At 34.8% G+C, this 27572-nt stretch overlaps 1 protein-coding gene across 1 annotated transcript in view; it reads left to right on the top strand.

Annotated features, from left to right (window-relative positions):
* AP3B1 (adaptor related protein complex 3 subunit beta 1) overlaps positions 1-27572 on the top strand; it is a 336292-nt gene that overhangs the window by 85116 nt on the left and 223604 nt on the right. Inside the window, 4 exon segments of the mRNA XM_043972455.1 lie at positions 1433-1528; positions 3299-3459; positions 7847-7913; positions 25562-25744. Of these exon segments, the coding sequence (XP_043828390.1) occupies positions 1433-1528; positions 3299-3459; positions 7847-7913; positions 25562-25744 (507 nt within the window).

Consider the following 27572-nt stretch of genomic DNA (forward strand, 5'->3'; position numbering starts at 1 on the left):
GAGTAAAAAGATCGATAAATGCAAAAATATTTATAGCAACTCTTGTTAGTGGCAAAGAACTGGAAATTAAGGAAGTACTCATCACTTAGAGAATGACTGAACAAATACCAGTATAGGAATGTAATGTGGTATAATTATTATGCTTTAAGAAATGACAAAGGATTGTTTCACTTAAACTTGTGAACACTTGAATGATCTGACATAGAGTAAGACAAGGAGGCTCAGAAAGACAGTTTACATGGTAACTATTGTAAAGAAAAAAGAGATCATATCTTTGCACATTGTAACAATCAGCTATGACTTCAAAAGGCTAATGATGAAACATGCTACTAAAATTTTCTGGCAAGGAAACAATAGCCTCAAGATATAGAATGATACATATATGATACATAACAATTTTGGAACTGGCAAAAGTATGGGGTTGTTTTCTGTCTCTTTTTTTTAAACAAATATTGGGTCCCCTGCCCCTCCCTTTGGGGGGGGTTAACAAAACAAAGAGAAAAGAGGGCCACTGACATACTTCTAAAAATGCTACCCATGAACAAAGAAAACTTTAAAATAAAAAACAAAAACTATCATCAACCTCACAGACCATAATATATACGTGTGTATAGCTATATATAGCTATACACACACACACACACACACACATATATATATATGTGTATAAAAACTACATTATGCCAAAAGTCCCAGTAACTGTCATGAAGAAATTAATTAAAGCTCCACCCATTTTTTAGATAAGAAAAGTGCCTTGGTGTATGTTGCAGCTACTGAAAGTATCTCAATAAAGAGCACCATGTGCTGTAGAATGTAAAAAAAAAATGCACAGGGATAACAGAAGGACATTCTCAAAAGCAAACACAGACAAGCAGTACAGCTTTGAAAGTAACTTTTGGATTTATTATATACTTTTTAAAAAGCAAATTATAAATAACAGAATCACAGTTTCACATTCAGTTCTCTCTGTTCTACTTTGCATTGGAAAAATTTTCTTTTTTTGATATTGGTGAAGTTAAGATTTTTTTTTAAATGTCTACTCTCTAGAGCCCAATATTAATACTAGATTTGTAAATGCATATTTTAGTATTACCTGTATTTTAATTTAATAGCTATTTCATGTCTTTTCTATGTTATGGACAGTTAATAATCCTGTACCTTAAATGCACTTTGAAATGTTGTTTCCTTAACCCAGAGTAATATTTTCATTATATAGATGAGGAAAGGCCGATGTAGGGAGATTATGTGATTTCCCTGAGGAAAATTTAGAGTGACTATGAGACTAAAAGATCTTCAATTTGAGAAATATTTATTGAGCAGTTACTGTGTACAGGACATTTTTTTTTTAGGTGGTGAGTTCCTTGTCTTCCAATCTGGTATGATCAAACATGGTTTTTATCTTTTCCTTCCCCCACTTTCCCCTTCCCACCAGATCAAAAAGCTGGTCTATGTTTACCTGGTCCGATATGCTGAGGAACAACAGGATCTGGCTCTCTTGTCAATCAGCACTTTTCAGCGTGCTCTAAAAGTAAGTAAGATGTTATGTAAGTAAAAGTAAGTAAGCACACATTATTCTAGAGTAACAAGGTGTTTGCACAGTTGAAGGAGATTACTATTTAGAACAGAAGTTCTGTGCTTTACTGAATATCAAAATGGTGTCTTAAAAGAGTTAAAACCGTCTTGTCATGATAACTGAAATATATTCCCAAGTAGTAGTTTATGGTTCCTCAGAATCTTTTCTGTCTGGGAGCCTGTGTATTTGTTCCTACAGTCTTTGTTTTCATGTCAGTTCAAAAATGTTTAATAATGTCCTTATGGGTCTCTAATACTATGTTAGTTGGTGGAGGAGGAAGAAAAAAAGATAAAATCTTTGCTTTCCTGGATCTTACTCTTTTATAGGATGTTATTACTAATAGGCATCTAAGAAAGAAGAGTAAAACATTGTGTCAAATACTTAAATTAAATTCTAGGAAATAAAGAAAAACAAACTTGTAAAGCAAAAATTTAGAAACTATAGAAAAAAGCATAGAAAAATCAAAACAATATTATTAGAATAACCTCAAAATCTGACAAAAATCATTTAGTAGAATATTGAGAATTTTACATTTTTTTCTACTCCTGTGATTTCATTGGTATGGGTCACTCCAACTGAGCCAAACTCCTGCAAATACTGATCAACTGTTCTGCAGTTCATGTATTTAGTTTCTTGCAGGTCACTTGTCCTAGGTCACACAGAATGTATACATACATGAGGGTATTTGGCCTCTGAAAGTAGTAATCACTATTTGTAATCTTTGGTCTAAAGTTAGCACTTTTTATTTGTAGCTTAAGTAAAATTTTTAGTAAGAAGGTAATGTACCAAAAGAAGTCTAAATATTAGGACTTCTTGTTTTTAAAGCTTAAAATTGATCTTGGAAATAGCTAAAAATATATTGATAACATGAATTCCTCAGTTATACCAATGACTAACTCATTTTGTCACAGAATATCACTTAGCTGTACAGTTATTTCCTTGAAAATCTTCCAGTTTTTTAGATATTTTATTGTCAATATTTGTATAAGCTGTATTTATAATTCTCTAGATTTTTCTACTCTTATTTGGGAGGACAAAATTCTGATTTTTAAAAAGGCCTTTCTTTTATGTTTTGTAACAGTCAAGCCTTACATGACCATAAATGATGAAAAAAAGTTAATTTTGAAATAAAGTTAATTTTGTAGCTTAAAAAATGACTTTATCGGGGCAGCTAGGTGGCGCAGTGGATAGAGCACCGGCCCTGGAGTCAGGAGTACCTGAGTTCAAATCTGGCCTCAGACACTTAACACTTACTAGCTGTGTGACCCTGGGCAAATCACTTAACCCCAATTGTCTCACTAAAAATTAAAAAAAAATTTTTTTTTAAATTAAAAAAAAATGACTTTATCAGAGGTACTACTTCAACCCAGGGCATTTAGATTTTGAGGCTGTCCCTCTATCTGTTACTCTGTTGCTACGTCTTGATTCTGAATGTGTTATGTTTATTTAAATAATTTTATTTTCAGTCACCATCTCTCTGCCATCAATTTTCAACTCTTAACCAAAATTTCTTTTGTCCTAATATTATTTTACTGAATCTTTTAGTCTGATGGACATATTAGCATGAAAGACTTCTCTGAAACTTTGTGAATCAAATTTTAGTGAGTAATTTTAATATTTGGAACTGAAAGAAAATGCCTTTGTAAGCCATACTCTGCCAAACATCAACATTACATGTAATTTTGAAATGTAAGTGATTTTTGATGGTATTATTTTTCTTTTTAGGACCCTAATCAATTAATTCGTGCAAGTGCTTTGAGAGTCCTTTCCAGTATCAGGGTTCCTATTATAGTTCCTATCATGATGCTTGCTATTAAAGAAGCTTCTGCTGACTTGTCACCATATGTTAGAAAGAATGCTGCCCATGCAATACAAAAATTGTACAGGTAAGAATTCATAAGATGTGGTAACACTGAAGAGAAGAGAATGTGGCATAGTTGCTAGAAGGCTGGATTTGAAATCGAGAAGACATGATTTCATATCATGCCATAGGTGTTTATTAGTTATGTGATCATGTCCCAGTTTCTTCATCTGTGGAATGGGTATAATAAAACCTATATTACTTATCTCAAAGGATTATTCTAAGTATCAATTGACAAAATGTATTTAAAGCACTTTCAAGCTTTAAAATGTTATGTTAATGTCAGTTATTATTAATTTCCTGCAGAATGATAAAGTAAACATCGAAAGCTTGCTTAATTAGCATGTAATTGACATGTCATCTCCTTTAGTTAGATCATAGTTTTTCTTCAGACTATTCCTAAGTTCTGTCAATTCTGTTTATATTAGAAAACCATCTGTCATATGAACTTTGAGTTTCCTTAGGAATGGTAGGAATTATACGGTTTTGTAACTTTAAATACAGAGTTTGCATCTTCTTTTTCTTGTTCTCTCATAATTGTTGTGGTATTTTTTTTCTGATGCAAGCTAGGTTCCCATTTCTTCAGTTTTTGTCTTGATATTGGAGATTAGTCATATTTTTTATGCTGTGTTGATGAATCAACAACAAATTGTTTTTGAACTGTCATGTCACTGTATTAGCTTATTATTAGTAATGACAGCTGCCATTTATATAGTGTTTTATCTCATTTGAGTCTCACAGCAGCCCTATGAAGGAGGCTGGGTATTGTCCTCATTTTAATAGATGAGTAAAATGAAACTCAGAAGTTTTAGCCTGTCCTGAATCACTATCCAACTTTTAGCAAAGTAAATATTCCACCCTCTGCTTCCAGAATCCTGATCCTGGCCTCCTTCTGCTGTCTTACAGTTACCTCCTAAGCAAGCAAGTATAAAAAAGAATATCTTATTTAATTCCATTGGGTAGGCAGATATAAATGAATTTTGTCTGTGTGCTTCATAATTCATTATCAAAATTATTTGTGAAAATAATTTGTTAAATTTTTTAAAAAAGAAAATTTTGTTGTCTCGCAGTCTAAATTCATAATAAAAGGAACTCTCCAGGACAAGGATCCCTGGGATTCAACCCCAGGAGAAGTTGATAAACACATGAGATAATATAGAAAGACACATTTTAGGGCCAAAGACAAAGAAAGTGCATTAGCCATTATGCAAAGAAATATCTCCACTGAGCTAGATGAATACCAGAGATGATTAAACCAAAGCAGATCTAAAGGAACCAAGGATGTTGATTGCAATAGGGTTAAACAGGGTAAATAAGGGAAAGCAGCATTTCTCCCCATACCCCTTTTTGGGCGAAACTGAGTGGTTCATTTTATATAAATGGGTCCAATGAAATAGGCTTCTTTGAGGATTCCTCCATACATATAATAGATATCTCAGTGCCATGCAATTCCTTTATGACTCCCCTTATTACAGGAGGGTTTAGCTACTTTTGTGGGAGCTCATTTTTACTAATTATGAACTTTGTAGCCTTGAGGACTAACCAGGGGGTGGCTTTTGGATGTGTAGTTAGGCATTCATGAAGTTTCTTAGATAATAGACTTTTAATTAGTACCTGTTTGAAAATCTGAATTCTTGATCCAGTGGTTTGTTCTAATTGTGTCTGTGGGGACCAATTTTTAATTGGGGAGTGCTAGCTAAGCGGCTCGCCGCAATATTGGGGCAAGGAAGGAGACTGGCAGCCTCCCTCAAAACAGAACAAGATTTATTTTAACAAGAACGAACTTTAAAAAAAACAAACAAACAAACCAGGATCAGTAGGATCAAGGGAAAGGAAATAAAAATGGGGAAAGGGAAATTATGATACCTGAAAAATACCTTCGCCCAGGAATCAGCTGAAAATACGCAGCAGAACGCCTGTCGGTTTTCCAGATTCCACCTAGAATGCCCAATTCTCCCCCAAACCTAGAAACACCCCACACAGTCCCAGCCAATGGGATGGTTGCTCTGACAGTCACATGACTGCCCTCACTAGGCTTCCAATCATTATAATTTTGCCAGGCCCATGTAGGCATTGGTGAGTGGTGATGATGTGAGGTGCCAGAGCCCTGGCAATGGCTACAACCAGTGGGTGCAGCACTGTGCGGTTTGCGGAGCCCCAGGCCAATGCTCGCTGAGGCATAAAAACCTCAAATAACAATTAATTCTTTACATGTCCCGCTTCACTCTTATAATATTTCCTGGATTTGGATATTATGGACTTTTCAGTAAAATAGATTCTAAAGAAGAAAGCTTTATAATAAATAGGCTTTATACCAATGATAACATAATTTAAGTAAATATTAGTTCTCTCTTCATATTATTTTTCAAATATATTTATTCTGGAAATAGGATTTAAAAAACTATATCTATAGAAAAAATCTTTGGAATATGTGAAATGGTACAATCCTCTGAGACCCATGTGCTTACTTTCTATATTGCTTAATGTTTACCTTGTATGTGTTATTAGGGGCAAGTAACTGCCCTATCTGATGATGTTAGTTCTACATTTTGGGTTAACCCTATCCATAAAGCCAAAACATTTTGATGAGAAAGGGGGGCTAAAGAGGTAGAGGGAAGGTGACATACCTCATGGCCCTCGGAAATAGGAATTGAGGCCATAAGTGGAATGATTAGCAGGTTCTCTTTTACTTTGAGTTGGCTCCATGTAGATTGAGTTAGCTGTAGCAAGAAGCAAGCATTATGTCCCTTATGAGGACAGAACACTGAACATAAAAGTATTAACTTATGTAGGAGATTCAGTGTGCAACAAGGTTTTCCTGAGTTTTTTGTTCTACTTTGCAAGGAGGAAGGAGTTAAGATGCAAATCTAGAGTTCAAGTCTTTCATCTAATGACTGGCCATACTGGATGCTCTAAGTTGTAGCTCAAATGGAAGTTCTCTTATGTTTCTTATCCTTCTTTGCTTGTTTGAAGGAGAAAAAAACCATGGGTACAATTAAATTATGTTACTTTTATAACTCTTGGATTGAGTATGCCTATAAACTGAATAGGGAAGGACTTAAGCCATTGTTTTATTTCATTTGTTATTTCTGTGCAGGGAGCAGCACTCTCTATAATATTTGAACATATCCCTGGCAGGGGATGGGGTTCAGAATGGAGATGAAATTCTGTCCTTTCAAGGTTACATATAGTAATAGTTTTATTTGTTGCTGTAGTAGTAGTAGAAGAAGAAAGTACTAGTACTAGTAGTAACAACAATAACAACTAGCATTTATATGATACTTCAGGGTTCATACTTACAACTCTCCTGAGAGGTGGGTGCCATTATTATTCCCATTTTATAGGTAAGGCAGAAAGACATTAAGTGACTTGCCTAAGGTCACTGCTAAGAAGTGTCTAAGGTAGGATTCGAACTTTGATCTTACTGACTGCAAGTCTAGTGCTCTACCCCCTGCACCACCAAGTGAAATAAACCTATTACAGGTTGAAAGCTCATCTTGAATGGGAAAATCTACTATCAACTATATTTCTTAAATAGGTGGGCCCAGACACTGAGCATGGGTGGAGTTGGGTAATAAAAGTTCAGTTACTCTCTGGGAACCATAGAAAGTTTAGCATTTCTTATCATTCTCTTTGAATTGGGCTGGAACTCAAAACTGTCCAGGTAAGCTTTGGACTTTCCAGAGTCTGAAGCTTTCCTGTGAGTGTGATTGGTTTAGTGACTAGCCATGCCACTTAATGGTTAAATGTGGTTTTTGTTATGTAGCTTCCTGAAACAGAACTAGATTGTTATCTTGAAGTTCTACCAGATTGTAAACTTTTTGTGGACAAGGATTATGTTTCAATTATCTTTATAATTCTTCTAATGTATAGAATAGTATGTATATTTTACTTAACAAACATTTGGATTAATGAGACCCTTGTTTGGACAATGTGATAACTGAAATGACAAGTGATTTTCTAGTTTTGGTAGTTGAAAATGTGTAATCAGTATATTATTTGCATATTATTGAGGGCTGTTTTAATTTTTCTTAGATATAATTCACTAAACATTTATTATACTAGCTACTATAGTAGGGTCTGTGGAAAATATGAAGATTAAACAAAACTTAGTTCCTGCCCTCATGGAATTTATAATCTAAATGGTAATTTCATGAGTAAATGTGGAGGTCTTAGTTAATTTCCTTAACAGTATTGCTATTTTTTATGAATTTTGAAGGGTAATATTAGAGTGCCCTTTACTGGAAGAAAATTTCGTCATGAATGCTGTTCATTTCTGACTTTTCTGATAGTTGTATTTATTCTGCTACTGAATGTAACAGCAGAGAATCATGTCATAACAATTTAGACCATAATGAGAAAGCAACTATTTAATAAATGTGTTGTAATATTTTATTTCTTTTTGTATTTAGCCTTGATCCAGAGCAAAAAGAAATGTTAATTGAAGTAATTGAAAAACTTCTGAAAGATAAAAGCACAGTAAGTAAACTTTACTTGGCAAACTTTACTTTATCTTTGTAGTATTAATAACAAATAATTATTCTCTGAGGTCTTAGAAAAGATTTTAATGTTAATCTTTAATGTTCTATTTTTAAATTAAAAAAAAAATCTTGGGGGCGGCTAGGTGGCGCAGTGGATAAAGCACTGGCCCTGGATTCAGGAGGACCTGAGTTCAAATCCGGCTTCAGACACTTGACACTTACTAGCTGTGTGACCCTGGGCAAGTCACTTAACCCCCATTGCCCCGCAAAAAAACAACAACCCAAAAACCAAAAAAATCTTCATGAGAATAAGGTCTTTAAGTTTTATTTGTATTTTATTTGTGTTTATTTGTATGCTTTATATTTTGACACAGAAAATATGCTATCAAACACCTTAATAAACCTTATCCAAAGTAGGTTCCACAAAGCAGTTAAGTAAAAAAAGCACCTAATTTTGTCATTTTATCTGAAAGGACATGTTACTTTCCACTTTAATAGCTAACAGTTGTTTGTTTTTTTTTTTAAAGTCAAATTGCTTTTACTTTTTTTTTTTAAATAATAACTAAAGTTATTTCCCAAAATACCCATGAGTCTATTTGAATGTTCCCTCATAATAACAACAATTAGGCACAGCTACTTGACAAAATTATCACATCTAAGAACTTGGATAAAATTCTGTACTTGTAGCCCCTCACATCTCTACTTAGAGGAGGGTAGTGTTCTGTCATATTGTCTAGGACCAAGACTGGTCAATGCAGCTAATCAAAGTTGAGATACCATTTGATGTAATTTTCATTTGTATTCTAGTCTCTATGTGTGTTGTGCTTCTTCTTTGACTAATTTCCATCAACATAATTTCATACATGTCTTTGAATGCTTTTCTGAATTCCTCATCCTTTCTTAGGGCAAAATAATATTCCATTGTATCCTTAGCCATTCCTTAGGTGTTGAATATCTACTTTGTTTCCATTTCTTTGATGATACAAAAAAAAGGTGCTGTTGTTGTTAGTGCATGTATCTGTGGGGTTTTCTTTCTCTCTGATATTCTTAGGGATCTACCCATTAGTGGGATTGCTCATCAAAGGTTAGGAAGAATTTGGTGACTCTTTTTGCATGATTCCAAATTGTTTTCAGACTGGTTGGGACAATTTAAAACTTTTGCTTCAGTTTATCAATATGACTTTTTCTATTGCCCCTCCAACTATGGATTGTCTTTCATCATTTTTTTTCCCCCATTTTCTGGGTCTGAAGTACAACCACAGAATTGTTTTAGTTAGCATTGTTTCTTATTAGTCAGAAAGCATTTATTAAATGCTTACTATGTTTTAGGCACTTTGCTTATTAGGGGTGTGAGATTTAAAATTGGATATTAGATCATAAATCTCCCCTACTTAACTTTTCCCTAAATTTATCTCCCAGACTAGTAAATGGAAGAAGCTTCTGGTTTTCTAGTTAGAGCTTTTATTGTATGGTAGTTACAAGGTGATGTTGATTAGAGGGATAGGAAAGTAGAAATACAAAGCAAATCGTCTTAAGTCTAAGCTTGGTCTATATTCCGTATAAAACTCACCAAAAACCCAAGGCCACCTTTGGGGAGAGAGAGAGAGAGAGACCGAGCCAAGCATGTGCTGCTAACCGAGAGCTGGGCCGAGTCAAACTCCAGTCAGCGTCTGTCTGCAGCGCAGCCAGAAGACCAGCGGAGCAGGAAAAAGCTCCCACTTCCGTTCTCTCCTTGCCTTTTAAGCTCGCACCCCTGAAGTTGAGTGCTCAGCAGGCAATCTGGCGTGCATTGCAAGCGGACTGGTGTGCGTAGCTCATGCCGTTAGTCTCCTCCCCAAAAGGGTGGTCCTAAAAAAAAACTGGCGTCTTTCAGTTATCCTAACCAACTGTTAAAAAACTTTTATTTTTTTTTACCACAGGGGGATACCAAGAAAGATAAAAAAAAATGGTCTCTGCCCCAAAGGAACATGCAATCTAATGGGAGACACTACATGTAAATAATTAGGTACAAAGGAAATAAATCCATAGTAGGTGAAAGTAACCTGAAAGAAAAAGGCATTACCAAGTGGAGGAACTGGGAAAGGGTTCCTGCAGTATGTGGGATTTGAGCTGAGTCTTAGTGGAATTCATAGAAATTAAGGGGCTAAAGAGAAGTGGCACAGCATTTCAGGCATGGAGGATAGATAGTCAGTGCAAAGATGGGAGGCAATTAGTATTAGAGAGATTGCAGAGAGTCCAAAATGGACGGCTGATAGAATGTATGGAGACAGTGAGTTGCAAGACTACAAACAGGAAGTGGCCATGTTAAAAGAACTTAAGATGCAAAGCAGAGAAGTTTATATTTGATCCTGGAGGTGATAGGCAGCCACTGAAGTTCCTTGAGGAGGGTCATGACATAGTTAGACCTACATTTTTGAAAAAAGTTATCCTGACAGCCAAGTCAGGATTAGATGGATTAGAGTGGGGAAAGACTTGATCAAGGATATCAGTTGTTGCAGTAGTCAGGAGAAGTTGATGAGGGCTTGATCTAGGATGGGGGTGGCTATATTAGTAGAGAAGAGGTGCCTCACCCCCCCCCCAAAATAAAATAAAATAAAAGGGATCATGAGGCATACATAAGAGATTTAGTGAAGGAGGAAATGACAAGAGTTGACAACTGGATATATGAACTGAATGAAAATGAGGAGCTGAAGATGGCCCCAAGATTGTGGGGAGGATGATGTTTCCCTCTTCAGTAATAAACCCATTCAAAATGGGAGAGATCTTTGAAGAAAAGATAATGAGTTCTGTTTTAGTCATATTGAGTTTGAGATGCTCATGGGACATGCATTTTGGGATGTCCAAGAGGAAATAGGAACAATGTGACTCGAACTCAGTAGAGAGATTAGAAGTAAGTATTTTGATTTATAGCTGCTCTTTATGTGGTGGCAAGGAATTGGAAGTTGAGGGGATGCCCATCAATTGGGGAATGGCTGGACAAGTTGTGGTATATGAATGTAATGGAATACTATTGTGCTGTAAGAAATGATGAGCAGGAGGAGTTCAGAGAAACCTGAAGGGTCTTTCGTGGGCTGATGATGAGTGAGATGAGCAGAATCAGAAGAACATTGTACACAGTATCATCAACATTGTGTGTTGACCTACTGTGATGGACTATCTTCTTCTCACCAATGCAATGGTACAGAAGAGTTCCAGGGAACTCATGATGGAGGAGGATCTCCAAATCCAGGAAAAAAAAACCAAAATGTGGAGTATAGATGCTGAATGAACCATAGTATTTCTTTTGTTTTTGGTGCTGTTTTTCTATTTTGAGGTTTTTCCTCATTGCTCTGATTTTTCTCTTATAACATGACTAATGCAGAAATATGTTTAATGTTATTATATATATAACCTATATCAGATTATCTGCTGTCTAGGGAGGGGGAGATGGAGGGGAGGGAGGGAGAAAAAATCTGAAATTGGAAAGCTTATATAAACAAAAGTTGAGAACTACCTTTACATGTAACGGGAAAAAATAAATAAAATACTTTATTAAAAAAAGAAGTAAATATTTTGGTTTGGGAATCATCTATGTACAGATGATTAATTGAAACCATGAAAAGAGAGAGGACCCCAGGATAGAGCCTCTAACCCTAGATAGAACATGTGACATGGATGAGAATCCATCAGTAGAGACAAAGGAGGAGAATCCAGAAAGAATAGTGTTATGAAAACTTAGGTAGGAGTGTAGAAAAGGACATGGTGAGGGTATCAAATGCTGTAGAGAGGTTAGGCAGGATCAGGATTGAGAAAAATCCATCTGATTTGGCAATTTAGAGATCATTGGTAACTGGAGAAAAGTTTGTCAAATGATGAGGTCAGAAGTCTGATTACAGAGAGTATAGAACACAGTGAGAGGACAAGAAGTAGTGATACTAATCCTAGATGGTTTTCTCTCTCTCTTTCTCTTTCTTGTTGTTGTTAGTTTTTTGCAGGGCAGTGAGGGTTAAGTGACTTGCCTAGAGTCACACAGCTAGTAAGTGTCAAGTGTCTGAGGCCAAATATGAACTCAGGTCCTCCTGAATCCAGGGCCGATGCATTATCCACTGTGCCACCTAGCTGGCCTCTCTAGATGGTTTTCTCAAGGAGTTTAGCCTTGAAGTGGAGGAGAGATTTAGGACAATAGCTAGCAGGGATGGTCAGATCAAGTGAAGGCTTTTTAAGAATGGAGGAGATGCCCTTTTTTCAGTTGGAGGCCAGTGCTAGTGTGTTTGCACTCTGCTCTCCTTTCCTACCCAGAGCTTAGTTCCTCTGCCACTGCCTTTTCCTAGTCCCTCCTGTCACCACCATGGGCTTCAGAGATCTCAAGACACCTGTGGGTCTTCTTGGCGGACAAGAGCTACATCAAGGGGTCTGCATTGTCCCAGACTGACATTGTGGTATTTGAAGCTGTCTCGGGCCTGTCACCCGCAGATTTGTACCATGCCCTCCGCATGGTATAACCACATTAAGTCTTACGAGAAGCAAAAGGCAAGCTTGCCAGAAATAAAGAAGGCTTTGGGCAAGTATGGGCCTGCTGATGTAGATGATACCCCAGGAAGTGGTGGAGCTACAGACAGCAAAGATAATGAGGACATTGATCTCTTTGGGTCTGATGAGGAGAAGGAAAGTGAAGAAGCGAAGAAGCTGAGAGACCCTGCAGTTGTTGCCAAGTCTTCCCTCTTGTTGGATGTCAAACCTTGTGATGATGAGACAGATATGGCAGAATTGGAGGAATGTGTCAGAAGCATTCAGGCAGATGGCTTGGGCTGGGGATACAGCATCAAGAAACTTCAAATACAATGTAGTGGAAGAAGATGAAGTTGGGACAGATAGGCTAGAGGAACAGATAACTAACTGCCTTTGGAGATTACGTGCTGCCTTCAATAAGATCTAAATTCTACTCCAAAGTGGCATTTGAATAAAAATATTTGCAAGCCAAAAAAAAAAATGGAGGAGACATGGACATGTTTGTAGACAACAGGGAAGGAGTCAGTAGATAGGGAGAGATTGGAGGTAAGACAGTGAGGATGATAGTAGGGACAATTGATAGAAGCAGTACAAAGGGAATAGGATAAAGGGTAAATGGTAAAGGTTGCCTTAGTTGGGGGAAAGGCCACTTCATCCTCTAATCCTGGAGTGAGGAAGGAGATAGTGGAAGAACTCTGAGGAAGGGGAAACTCTTGGTTTTTTTTGTTTGTTTGTTTGGTTTTTTTTGCGGGGCAATGAGGGTTAAGTGACTTGCCCAGGGTCATGCCTCTGTCAAGTGTCTGAGGATGGATTTGAACTCAGGTCCACCTGAATCCAGGGCTTGTGCTTTATCCACTGTGCCACTTAGCTGCCCCCCCAAGTCTCTGGTTTTTTTTCAGGGAAGGATGAAACATGGACGTTGGCTAAGAGAGTAAGAAGGGGGAAGGGTGCTCCCTGGGAGAGTTGAGGAGAGATGAAAAGGTTTGCAACAACCACTAAGGAGTGTGGGACTACAGATCAGTTAGAGAGGAATAGAATGTATATCTTGCTGCAATGAGAGCCCACTTGAGATTAAATAACATAAATTTGTAGTGTACCCAGTCATCATGATTTCTTCCAGTTCTGTTCAGCAGCATATGAATAGAAACAAAGTAGACCCTGGCACTAATTTTAGGGTTGGGACTTGACAGGATCTGATTGGTTAAGGGGATAAGCGTTTGAAGGGTAGAGGTTATTGTATCATTGAGGTGATGTAGCCAGGGCTAAAGAGTAGAAAAGGAAGATAGTTTAGACAGTACAGGAGTGATAGCCTGAGAAAGAACTGGGAGGTGCAGGAAATGGAGGTCATGATGAGGATGAAGAATAGAATTAAGGGCTGTAAGTCATATGAAAAGTTGGATCATTAAAGATTTTGTTCAGATAAAGAAGGTTCAGAGTTCATGTCCATGGAAGTGAAACACACGGACAATGGCAAGATCAAGGGTATAACCATCTACGTATAACTGAGGTGGAATGGTCATGGGAAGTTGAAGAACTCAGAAATTAAGGTATTGGAGGGAACATCAGTATATATGTTGAAGATTAATAGATGTTGCCACTACAATAGGTGGATTAGTGAATTCTTTTGGGGTGGGGCAGGGCAATGAAGGTTAAGTGACTTTCCCAGGGTCACACAGCTGATGTCAAGTGTCTGAGGCCAGATTTGAACTCAGGTCCTCTTGAATCCAGGGCCAGTGCTTTATACACTCGAAAATCTTTTGTAAAAATGTTGACTTAAAATTTAAGTGTTTGTTGTTTTTTTTTTAAAGAATTGACCAAAAAAGTTGGTTTTATATATCATATGAGAGTGTTGGCATGAGCCATGTTTCTGTTTCACAAGCTTTTCTGTTTCACAAACATTTTCCATGGATAATGTTTAATAGTAGTGTTCTTGTTAAGCTGTGTATTCATGTCTACAAAGGATGAAAATAACTTCTGTGTATAAGTTATATGTGTTTGCACACATTTATAGGTAAGCAAAAGTAACTGTAGATACAATTACTTTTATTTCTAGTTGCCGTTTTTGCTGTGATTTTTGTACTTCATCATAAACTGGTTATAGGATTTTCCTGTAACTATTATGTTTGTTTTTGTTTTTCTTGCAATAAACCATTCTTTAGGTTCCTGATATAAATCTAACTTGGTCATAATTAATGATTTTTTCCTGATACTGTATAGTAGTTTCTTTTGCCAGTATTTAAACATTTTTTTTTTTTGCATGTTGATAATAAATTTTGATGATGGTTTATTATTCTCTTTCTTTGCTTAAACTTTCCTTGGTTTGATTATTAGAACCTAAAGTTTTTTGTCTCATAGAAGTTTGTTAGTTTTTTCTTTCACTATTTTTGTGAAGGGAAGGGGGTGGTGGGGAGAGAGGAGCTTTATGTAATATGGGGCTTATCAGTATTTTAAATGTTCCATACAGTTCACCTGTGAATGTCTGGTTCAGGAGTTTTTTCTCTTGAAAAATAATATATGGTTTGCTCATTTTCTCATTCTGAGATCAGACTGTTAGAATTTTCTCTAATGTTTACAAAAAATAGAGTACAGTCATCCTTCTACATTTGCAGTTTTTACGTTTGTGGTTTTGGTTATTTGTGGATTGGCGATTGATAATTAAATAAGCATTTCTGGAGATTTGTGGCATAATGTTGAAAATTGCAGATGACGTATGTATAGGTAAAAACAAGTATACACACACAAATTTATTTTAGCCATTTAAATTTTGCTAAAAGTTTCAGTGCACCAAAGAACTATGGCCTATGCACTCATTAGGAAAGCCTTTTCTTTGTCTCTTTACCATCCCGACTTACATAATTTTCTCCTGCAATGATGGTTGCATCTTGTGCTTTTCCTACAAGAAGAAATTGGTGAAGCAGTTCCTGCAGCTCCACCTGCAGCTGCAAAGATTATGCATAGTGTGTGAGATACTAATTTCTCTCCCATCAAAACTGCAACTTAAATGTATGCAGTAGGTTGTTTTGTGTGATAAATAAATATCAGAATTCCTAAAAATAAAGGTTTGAAGTTGGGAACTGGAGTTATTTATGGTTTTTCAAACATTTGTGAATGTTGTGTGATCACTTTTTACCCAAGTTTTCAATTTTTTTGTTGACATAAATATGTCTTCAAGTTTCTAATTGTTGTTATTCAGTCATTTCAGACTTTTCATGACCCCATTTTCTTTGCAAAGATACTGGAGTGGTTTGCCATTTCCTTCTCCAGCTCATTTTACAGATGAGGAAACTGAGACAAATAGGGTTAAATGACTTGCTCAGGGTCATAGAGCTATTAAGTGTCTGAGGCGAGGCTTGAACTCATGAAGATGAGTCTTCCTGACTTGTAAGCCTGGCATTCTATCCACTGTGCCACCTAGCTGCTCACAGGTTTCTTTATCTTTTCTTTATTTTATTATGACCTTAAGAAATAAAACAATCATTTCCATAATATAGTAGAATAGAAAAAAAGATGATTGTACCTGAGACTCTAAATCTATTATGTACATCTGTTATTCCTTTAAAATATATAATAAAGTTATCGTGTAACTTTATTTTTTATCTTCCCCCTTCCAAGATGGTTAGGGTTAGACACAAATATGTATGTGTGTATGTGTGTATGTGTGTGTGTGTGTGTGTGTGTGTGTGTATCTTAAACCATTCTATATATACTTCTGTTTATCAGTTCTTTCTCTAGATATAGATAATGTTTTCCTTCATAAATCTTTTGTAATAAAATTGGCTATTTATAATAGTCAAAATGACTTTATTCACTCAAAGTTATTCTTAAAACAATGTTGTTACTCTTTGCAATGTTCTCTTGGTTCTGCTCATTTCACTCTTCATTATTTCATGCAAGTCATTCCATGTTTTTCTAAGATCATTGAGCTCATCACTTCTTAAAGCATAGTAGTATTCCATCGTGATCATATACCAGAACTTGTTCAGCCATTCTCCAATTGATGGGCATCCTCACAATTTCCCATTCCTTGCTACAAGAAAGAGACTTGCCATAAATATTTTAGAACATATAGGTTCTTTTCCTTTCCCCTTAATCATCTTGGGAAACAGATCGAGTAGTGGAACACCTGCCAAAACAAACCCAGGAACTATGTGAACAAAGTTATTTTTTTTAAAAAAACTTCTTATGCAGATAAAATTAGATTTAAGTAATTGGAGAAATGTTAATTATTCATGGGTAGGCAGGGACAATATCATAAAAATGACAATTTAACCTAAACTGTTTTATATATTCAGTGCCATCCCAGTTCAATTGCCAAAAAATTATTTTACTGCATTAGAAAAAACAACTCATATGGGAGAACAAAAAGCTAGCAATATCAAAGGAACTAATGGAAAAAAGATAAAGGAAAGAGGCTTAGCAGTCCTAGATCTTAACTATGTTATAAGGCAATAATTATCAAAACTCTCTGGTACTGGCTAAGATATAGAAAGGTAGATCACTGGGACAGTAGACATATAATGTACAGCAGCAAACAAATATAGTAACCTTGTATTTGACTGGTGCAAAGATTTAAGTTTTAGGGATAAGAATCCATTATTTGGTAAAAAATCATTGGCAAAACGGGAAAGCAGTCCGGCAGAAATTGGGCATAGACCAATATCTTACACCATTTATCAAAATGGATCCACGATATAGATATAAAGAGAGCTATTATAAGAAAATTTGAAGAACATGGAACATTACTTATCAAACTTATGGGTAGGTGAACAATTTATGAATAAGCAAGAGACAAAGCATTGTGTGGTATGAAATGAATAATTTCAATTCCATCAAGTTAAAAAGGTTTTGTACAAATAAAACAAATATAGCCAAGATGAGAAGGAAAGCAGAAAATTGGGAAAACATTTTTTTTAGACAGATTCTCAAACCTATAAAGAACTTAGTCAAATATATAAGAATATGTGTCATAGGTTTCTGATGGCTTTATTTCCTCTACATTCCTCATAACTTCCCCATATCCTTGTCCATTATAGTCTTGTAAGTTTGTTTTTTTCCTCTCTTTAAAAAGAAAGCCAAATGTATTAATGGTTTTTTGATTTTACTCTTGTTTTGAAAAACTTCTGTTTAACATTTCTGTTATCTCTTTTCAAGTTTGTTTTCCCCTTGGTTTTCAGATTTTCCATTAGGATTATTAACTTATTAATTTCTGGTTTTTAAATTACAGGCTCAATTTCTTAGTTCTTTTTTCTCTTTTGTGTTTAAATGGGTTTTGGGGGGACTGTTTTAGCTGTGTGCCAGGAGTTATGGTATGTTATCTCAAACCAGTCCTTTGCTTTTATTAGATTTTAAGTTAGTTATATAATTTATTTTGCCCATTTGTTATATAGGATATGGCTTTTCTCCTTTTTATATACATTTTCCAAATTTCCTTTTTATGTTTATAATTTTTGTTACATTGTAACCTCTAACCAATGCATTTGTATCTTCACTTGTCATTTTGTAGTAGGTTATAACAATGTAACATTGTAGTAACATAAGTTTTGATAAAGGTGTTTTGTGAGGTGTCGAAAATAAGGATATTTTTAAAGTATCCTTTATTAGTCCCTATAAATCTATTCAAAGAAATGCTCTGTTCAAATTTATAATTTATGTTTATTTGGTTGTTCAGTCTCAAAAAAGAAACATTAAATCCTTCTATAAGTTACTATACTGTCTACATATTTTGACATTTTAGTTAGCTTGCCTTTGATTGTTTAGTTGCCTTGCCATTTGGTGTTCCTTTGCTTTATTGTTTCATTATCTGTAGTGTTTTTTTGTTTTGTTTTGTTTTGTTTTGTTTGTGTTTTTGGGGGGGGCGGGGCAAAGGTGGTTAAGTGATGTAACGATTGGAATAACGCCACCTGCTGGAGACTTACTGTAGAAGAGTTCCGCCTATGAAGTGAAGGTCTTTGAGGGCAAGACCAGGAATCTTTTCTTTGGCGTCAGGAAGTGACACGGGCTAGTGGGAGGAGGAAGGAAGAGACTGGTGCTCAGTCTCGCGCTCTGGTCTTTGGACTCTGGTGGAGAGCGGAGCTAGAAATGTGCTCTCCCTTTAATAGATAGGAATCTAGGCCTTTCTCTCTCTCTTTATCAAATTCTTATTCTCCTTAATAAATGCTTAAAAGCCTAACTCTTGCTAAAGCTTATAATTTATTGGCGACCACTCATAAGATATTTTAGACAGTTTAGCTGGAATTTTAGCCCTTAACAGTGACTTGCCCAGGGTCACACAGCTAGCACATGTCACATGTCTGAGGTTGGATTTGAACTCAGGTCCTCCTGAAACCAGGGCTGGTGCTTTATCCACTGTACCACCTAGTTGCTCTGGTAAGCACTTAATAATGTGTATTCCTTCCCTTCCTCCCTCCCTTCCTTTCTTCCTTCCTGATGAATTTGTCAGCAGCTGTGTTTCATAGAAAATTATTACCTTTTAACATGCAAACAAGAAAGATTAAATAAACCAGACTTCTTTGGAATGGATTCTCTCAAAATTGGGGTTATACTGGCATTTCCAGTATATAGTAAATAATAACAGTGATAACAATCACTTGATTGTCACCAAGTATCATTCCTATAGGTAGAAAATTCATTTGTCAATAATATAGATGTCAAAATGAGGCTAATGAGAAAGATTGTACAGAATATTCAGTCTCACTTTTCCCTATTTGGAAAATGAAAGGGTTATACTATGTGATGTCTTTAGTTGCCTTCTGAATCTTTAGGCTAATTTTGAGAACTATCCCATTGTTCTGTTATCCCCAGACAACAAAAATCTTCACTTGACTATTAGAAATCTTGAATGTTTATCAAGGCTGTTTCGTGAATGACCAATCATTAGCATGGAAAAGTTGTTCATCATAGAATATTGCTGTTATGGTATACAATGTTCTTCTGGTTCTACTCACTTCATTTTGCATGAGTTTATGTAAATCTTGATGGGTTCTTCTGAAATCATCTTGCTCATCATTTCTTAGAGCATTCGTATTCCATTACAATCATATACTACAACTTGCTCAGCCATTCCCCAATTGATCTATATCTCCTCAATTTCCAACTCTTAGCCACCACAAAAAAGAGCTACTATAAATATTTCTTGTACAAATAGATTCTTTTCCCTTTAAAAAAAAATTATCATTTTGGGATGCAGACTTAGTAATAGTATTGATGGGTCAAAGGGTATGCACAGTTTTATAGCCCCTTTAGGCATAGTTCCAAATTGCTCTTTAGGTCAGTTCACAATTTCACCAACAGTGCATTGGTGTCCCAGTTTTCCTATACCCCCTCCAACATTTATCATTGTCTTTTTCTTTTTATTAACCTATCGATAGGTGTGAGGTGGTGCGGCGGAATTGTTTCTATTTGCATTTCTCTAATTAGTAGCGATTAGGGCATTTTTTCATATGACAAAAGGTAGCTTTGATTTCTTTGTCTGAAAACTAAGGCCTGTCTTTTTAGTACCATTTTTCTGGTGTTTCTTTCTGGCAGTGATCCATGGAGTATGGCTGCCTCCTAAGAATCTAAAATATGTATTGTATAGAAGGCCAATAGACACTATAAGCAAGTGGATTTGATCAGGCAGCAAGCAACTCCAGAGTGTAGGAGTAGAAGATATTATCAAGGAATTTGTGACAGGATGAATAAGATTAGTTAGCCAGAATGCTCCATTGTTACCCTCAAAGTGTTAGGAAAAAGCTAGCAAGGCCTTCAGTATCTTGGGTGCACTTTGGGCAGGCATGAATAGGTTTTAATTTCCATAATTAGAGTGGATTTTTCTGAATTGATGAGATGACATACGTTTTGTATTGTATATGCCCAACTGTAGGACAAAGAAGTGCCAGGTTGATGTATAAACAATAACATGTAGTTGAGTTGGTCAGCTATAAGAGCAGGACTGTTGTTGCATGCCAGTGTACACAAGTGGAGTCCCCTTGTATTTTAGGTTCAGTATTGGAAAAAAATGAAAATCTTGAAATCAATTTAAGTTTTAAAAAATAAAACCAAGTTTATTTATTTAGCCATATCAGGGGAGAATATTCAACAAAGGATAATCAGCAAAGACTCCTCTTTGATTTAGCTTCTGTGGTTTCAGAGGCTCCTTGCCTCCCAATTATTACCTGTGTTCCTCTTAATAATCAAGCATCAGGGAGGAGCTGGAGCTCCTTGTGGCATTTTGTACTTATGTGACTAGAAGCCATTTTAGCAGCCTGAGCCTTTAATCCCCTAAGCCAATTAAGTCTGGAGGACCATTTCTGTACCTTATAAGGAAAAGCATTAGCCTCAGGACTCTGGTAGATTTTCCCCCTCTCACTGCTGTGAAGGGAGGAAAGTCATGCTCAGACAGGGGTGGTGGGTTGGGAGAACTGGGGAGAGTTGGAGGGATTGAAGGATGGAAAAAAGGGATGGAAGAGGATTCTGGCAAAATGAGAGATGGAGGAATATGAGGTTAGAGTTGGAGAGAGGAATTTCAAAGTTTAGAATCATGGAGGTCGAACAATTATGGATGATACAGAGATCAATACGGAGACTTTACTTTTGTGTGGTTTGGGTAAAGTGAAGGCAGTAATTGTGGTAGTTAAAGAGCTTTATGAACTGGGTGACTGAGTGGTGTGTGACGACATTGATAGATCTACATATTGACATCCTTATGTATTGAAGGATTGGAGTGAAGGGTCAGATAGGTACGAGTACATGTTGGAGAAAAGTTATTTATCTTTTTTCTAAATTGTTTTCAGTTTGTAGTGCAAATGAAATGTTTAATTTTGGTTATTGAATTAATCTATTTGAAAGAATAGTCTTTTTTGACTGTTAAATGATCTATGATATTCTGTTGCTAAAATGGATATTTGAGTGATCTAATTTTAGTATCTGTTTAGCAGGAAATATTTATTTTTTGTGTAATCATTAAAATTCTACAACAAGACTTGAAAAGGTTTTCAAATATTTAAGGATGTGTGTCTCTCAATGAATGCCTGTTTGTAGAGTGGTTAAGAGAAGTGTTAGTGGAAGGCTGAGAACATTAAAAAAAAAAAATCAAGAATGGCTTTTCTTGTTTCCAAAGATTCCTTTTGGGGAGTAGAAAATAGTTCAGTGACTTACTTGATAAGATCCTCATAAATGGGGACCAGAGTAGAGGATCACCACCACATTTACAAATGGCAGCAGTACCTATTTCGATTTCTACTCCAAATACTGTAAATGGTAGGCAACAGTGGCTAGTCCCAGTTTAACAGTTAGGAGCTGGCATGAGCTACTTTTGCCCTCTGTTGTTCAGGGGGACATGTTTAAAAAACAGGAAGGTGAGGAATGATTAAAAAAAAAAAGGATTAATTTATCTGATTAAAGATCTAGACAATCATCCAATCTCTGGAGAAGTTCATAAACTGGAGTCCATGAACATTAAAAAATAAAAGCTATATTATTATGACTATGTTCCTTTGTAATCTTATATATTTTAATTAATGTGTTTGAGACATTATTCTCAGAAGGGGTCCATAGGCTTCACCAGACTACCAGAGGGGCTATGATACAAAAGACTAAGTATTCTCTGTCTTTGACCGTAGCTGGCCAAGGATATAGTGTGGAAGAAACTATGAGCAGATTGCAAGTTTTTCAACAGATGAATACTTCATTGCTAAGAGTTTTTGCAAATTTCTTAGGAGGGATTTGATAGTACAGTATAGCTGTGAACTGAGGAGAGGTCCGGTGTCCTAAAGAATGTGGTAACTGTTATGTTATATTTCTTTTTTCAAAGTTTTATTGATTAAAAAAAATTGTTGTCACTTCCCACTGTCTCCTTTCCTACCTTCCTTTAGAACAAGTAAGTACAGTTAAGCAAAGCAAGTCAGCATGTTGTTTTTTTCTGACAATTTGTTTTAATTGCTGGACCTCTCATACATTGATGAGAGGCAGGATATATGGCATCGCTACTCTGAAGTCAATGAACTGAGTTCATTATTTTTCTTTACATTATTTTCATAATCATGTAAATTCGTCTCTTCATGCTGGATCAGTTCATGTAAGTCTTCTCACATTTCTCTATTTTTTTTTTCAGTTTGTCATCCAGTCTAATTTATTTCTAATGAGTTTAGAGTAGATTTTGTTCATCTGTAATTTTCTGTAGAAAACATTGATTCTTAGTAATCTAGTGACTTTAAAGACTAATATCTATTAAAAGGAGGGAAAGAATTTGTTTCTAAGGGCCTTCTCCTTCATTTTAGTGGTCTTAGAGATATTTAGTGAGTACATCAAGTTTTTAGGTAAAATGTGTGGGTAACATATAATTTTTATAAGTTATTGATTTAATGTTGGTAAAATGCTCCGACTATTGTGGTAGGGGGAAAAAAACCAACCTTAGTTTGTGCAGATGTTTTATTGTGATAGATCTATTATCCAGCTATTAGAAGATAAATGACTGATCTTTCTTATTTTCCATGCCTCCAGAAAATTGAAATAAGAAGGGGAATATCATTTGGGCTGTATGATTAGGGCAGGTGGGATGGCCATTAATTTAAGAGAAGGAAATCTTGGCAGCATTGGCCAACTTACACCATATTATCAATCAAACCTTGATGCACTTCTTGTGATGACCCAGCACTCTCAGGTTTTTGCAGCGTTAATTAGAATTCATGACAAAATAGATGCAAGGAAACGTTTTGTACCCTTCATAATTTTATAGAAAATTTATTGTTATTAGAGGAACCATTTGCTTAGTGTGATTTTTTTCATTACCAGCTTGTCAACTAGCATAGATAATCTAGAGAAAATATGAACTCCATAGATTGGGTGTCACTTTTGTTGATGGTTCATGTAGTTTACCTTGGAGCGCAGCTAATGGCTGAAGTTCATAGCAACAGCACAGAAAAACGTGGCAACCAGTGGAAGACAAATGAACCATGTTTATTGCTTTAATATAAAAAATACATAAATGGAAAGCTGCATTTGAATTTGATGAGCTCATTGCTAGTTTTGTTGCGGTGATTTATTTTCCCTCTTATACAAAAAGCTACTATTGACACAGTGAGATGGAAATTAACCGACTGTATTTTGGAAACCAATATTTTTTGGTTTTAAAATCTGAGTGGATCATTTTGTTTTAATTCTCAGTGTTTTATGGAATATTGAACATTTAATAAACTTCAATTATCAACTATTTTGCTAGCATTTAGATATAGGCTCAAACTGTTAAAGATCATAGTAGAGGGAGTTCTATAGAATGATCAGTTGTAGCTTTTAAAATTATCTGTTTTCATTTTCTTTTGTCAAATTAAATGTTAACAGTGATAAAATAAGAGCTCTTTTTCCTTTGTGGCTTTTGCTAATAGTGCTTCTTTAATTGAATTATTTTAAGTTGTATGGACTATTTTCTTAGACGGTTCAAATTGAATGCCATATGGTAGCCAGGTATGCATATTGTTTTGCTTTTTACTGTTGTGTAATATAAAAGCTAGATTAATTTTACTTGGAGGTTAAGTAAAGATTACTCATGGTTTTGTAATTAATTAATTTATTCATGCATTCATTTATGTTTACCTATTTATTTAATGATCTTATATTTGATCTGAAATTTAAGGGTTCCTTTTAAGCTTTGTTAAGCTATTGTTTAGTTGTAAATTTAACTTCCCCAAATTTTTCTTATGAAACATTTTACAGACAGTATTTTATAGTTTCAGAAGAGCTCAGATGTTCCCGTTAGTACATAGTGTAAGCTGTGTTTAGTGATTTTAAGAGACATTTAAAAGATACTAATTTTAATCTGTTGAAACATGAGAGTGACCTAACTCTTAATTTCTGTTTTGAAGATTTAATGTAGGAGACATAAAAAAGTAATGTTTAAGGTATAAACAACTTTCCACATCAACAGAAAATGGAAAATTATCATAAGCATAATACATTTTGATTTAGTTCTCACAAATAATCAATTCTTTGCTTTCTGGAATGACTTGCATACATGCTGGGACCAGCAGGTACCAGTACATGGGCAGGGCTGGAGTCAATAAATGCGACTTCACGTTTATACTGATTGGTAATTCATAAAATCCCCACAGGACTTGAAACTTGTTTAGCATAATAGCAAGTCCATATTCTGAGCTGTTTTCTTTCAATTGTATTGTTGGGTGCATATTAATAAACCAAATGTCAGCCAGATACAGGGAAAAACACTAAAAATATGAATATCATTGTATTTAATATTTTTCAAAAAGTGCCATTTCAGTAAATTGTATTTCTATTTAATTGCTTACTTTAAGTCATTGGGGAAATTTTAGAGGTTGAAATGAAGAATCCCCAGTGTTCAGAAAGAATATGGCATTAATTTGCTACTAGAAAGCTGTATCACATTGCTGGCTAACTGCATACACATCAGTGGTTCATATAGATGTCTCATCATGTTAGATATTCTACATGACATATAACTTGACAGAGAAATATTAATTAAGCCAATTAGAAAAAGAAGAGTAATTTAAAAAACACATCGAGAGTTTTTTCTCGTATCATAACAATTCATTTTCTGAAAGTTATACCTTTTTTGGGCAATATGCAGTTTCAACTGTTTACATTATTATTTTGATGAAATTTTGCTAACATTTCAGGTAGTTTTTTTGTGAAGAAATTATCTGCATTAAAAACTTGCTTAAACATATGATCAAGAATTTCTATATCAAAATGTATCAGTATTTTTCTTAAGTTAACTAAATAATTTATTTACTTCTCATTTTAAGTTTTTAAAAATGTTGAACCTTGTTCAATGTTTTGATTTCATTTATATGATATATTATTTGTTACTTATGTTTTCGAGGCTTTATTAGCTTTAAAAATGGAAAAGTTGATTTATTTTTAAACTTAGTTTGATCCAGGTATAAGAAATTTAACTGAAACTCAAACCTCTGATATAAATTTTCAAGATTTCTGTCTTAGGAAAGTGTTATGTTGCCAGCTTTATATTAAATAATAAAGATATTCCTTATGGCCTCGAGTTTTCTGCTGAATGAGTTGTTTAAACATTGACAGTTTTTTCACTTTTTTTACATTGACTATTGTAAAGACTGCCACAACATTAACTCTTTTGTTTTGTAAAATCATTGAGAAAAGTATCTTATCATGTTAATACTTTTTCTTTTCTAGCTGGTAGCTGGGAGTGTTGTGATGGCTTTTGAAGAAGTGTGCCCAGATAGAATAGATCTGATTCACAGAAACTACCGCAAGCTGTGTAATTTGCTAGTTGATGTTGAAGAGTGGGGGCAGGTTGTCATAATCCACATGCTAACCCGATATGCACGTACACAGTTTGTGAGTCCTTGGAAAGAGGTAAGTGTTAAACATATCTTGTCAACTTGTAAAATATCACAGGAGGATGGTGGTCGTTTAGTTTGAAAAGATATGTATCAAAAAATTAAGTGTGCTGAAGTATGTCTAAATGAGAACACCCAGAAATTTTGTTGGCAGTTAGAAAAAAACCTCATCTTTCATCTGTTCATTAAATTAATAATTTCACAGTACAAACAATTTTAGTTTGGTGCCTCATGAAATGTCACTGTTGAGAATATCCACAAAAATATTACCAAATAGTAAATTTTAAGTTAATCATGACCATGTCATTTCCAAGTCCCAACTGATCCAAACACTTGCTGTCAGTAGCACATAGTATTGTTATTATTCTTCTAAAAGTAACTTAAAGCTGTGAAACTCAAATTTTCTTTTATATAATTTTAAATAGTAATACTTTTTATATAGTGCTTTAAGGTTTGCAAAAATACTTTCCATTGGTTAGCTCATTTGATTAAAGTTTATTAGTTCTTCTTCTGTTAGTTTTTTCTCAATGTGTTTATTCAGTTTTTAAAAAAATATAGTTAATGCTTTAGTTGACGTTGCTTGCCAAAATTGGATAGCTTAATATATGCTTATGAAGATTAAATTATTTTACCTTTTTGATATAGAGATTAGTTAAAAAGCATTTTTTGTTTTATTGCTACATTGACAAGATACTTCAACTTTGTTTTAAGATAGTTTGTAGTAGAAGTAGACAGCTTTTATATATAACTAATCTTTTATTACTTTTTAAAAACTAAGTTAAAATACTTTAAATGGTGCTAAAGTAGCACATTGTTTCTCATGCTTAATTTTAAAAAGCCTGGTATGGTCTTAAAGTCAAGTAAAACCAACAATTTCTTTTAGCAGAAATCCGTGAGTACAGTGAGTGCTCAGTTGCTTAATACTATTAGGTATGGTATTAAAAGAGAGAAAAGGGAAGACTTCAGCAGCTGAGATGAAATGTTGGTAGCATTTCTGCAGCCCTATTGTTTTCTTCTAAGTTAGTTTCAGTTACCAAATCACATTAACATGTACCCTTATATTAAAAGTCACACAGAATATGAGATTTTTTTTTGGATGATGTTGGTGATGTTGCTTTAGTGGTTTTCATAGTAAAACAAAAGACTAAAGTTTTGGGTTGGCCACAAGTTTCTTGGCTATAGCAGCTCAAGAACTTTCCCTTTGAAGTTGACAGGAATGATCAGTATTGGTGGAGGGGATCTCTACACTAACGAAATCACAAGTCTTTTGATGTTTTGAAGTATGATTTAAACTCTGAGGTGACATCTTAGAAAGTTATTTGTTTAAAGCTAATTGTATGTCAAGGTAATTTGCAATGATTGAGATATTAATGCTCTTGATTCAGTGACAATAAATAACAATAACTAATATTTGTGCTAATGAAATGGAAATGCTGATGAATTTCTATTGGGGAGTGAAATAAAACTTAAAGTGCTTCTATGCTCAAAATGGTTTATCAGATCATTGTTACATATGGTAGCTTAAAGGAAAAAAAAACATTTTTAAGCAGTTATAGGAAATATATTTAGTGCTTAAGTCCTAAGTGTTTTGAGTGTTCAGTGATTTACCATGACTTAAAATTAGTGAGGAGTGTACATATAATTTTCAATCTATCTAGTTCCGTATGTAAAACCATAGTTTCTATCCTGAATTAATTCTGCAATCATTGTCTCCTTTTAATAACATTTATTAACTCTCTTAAGTGAATGGTGCTATCCATTGCATTTTAAATAAGTCCCCAAAATTATATTAGCATATGAAATAATTGTAATACATTTCATTTATTTATTTTTTTTATTCATTC

The sequence above is a fragment of the Dromiciops gliroides genome, chromosome 1 (assembly GCF_019393635.1).
Source record: "Dromiciops gliroides isolate mDroGli1 chromosome 1, mDroGli1.pri, whole genome shotgun sequence".
NCBI lineage: Eukaryota > Metazoa > Chordata > Mammalia > Microbiotheria > Microbiotheriidae > Dromiciops > Dromiciops gliroides.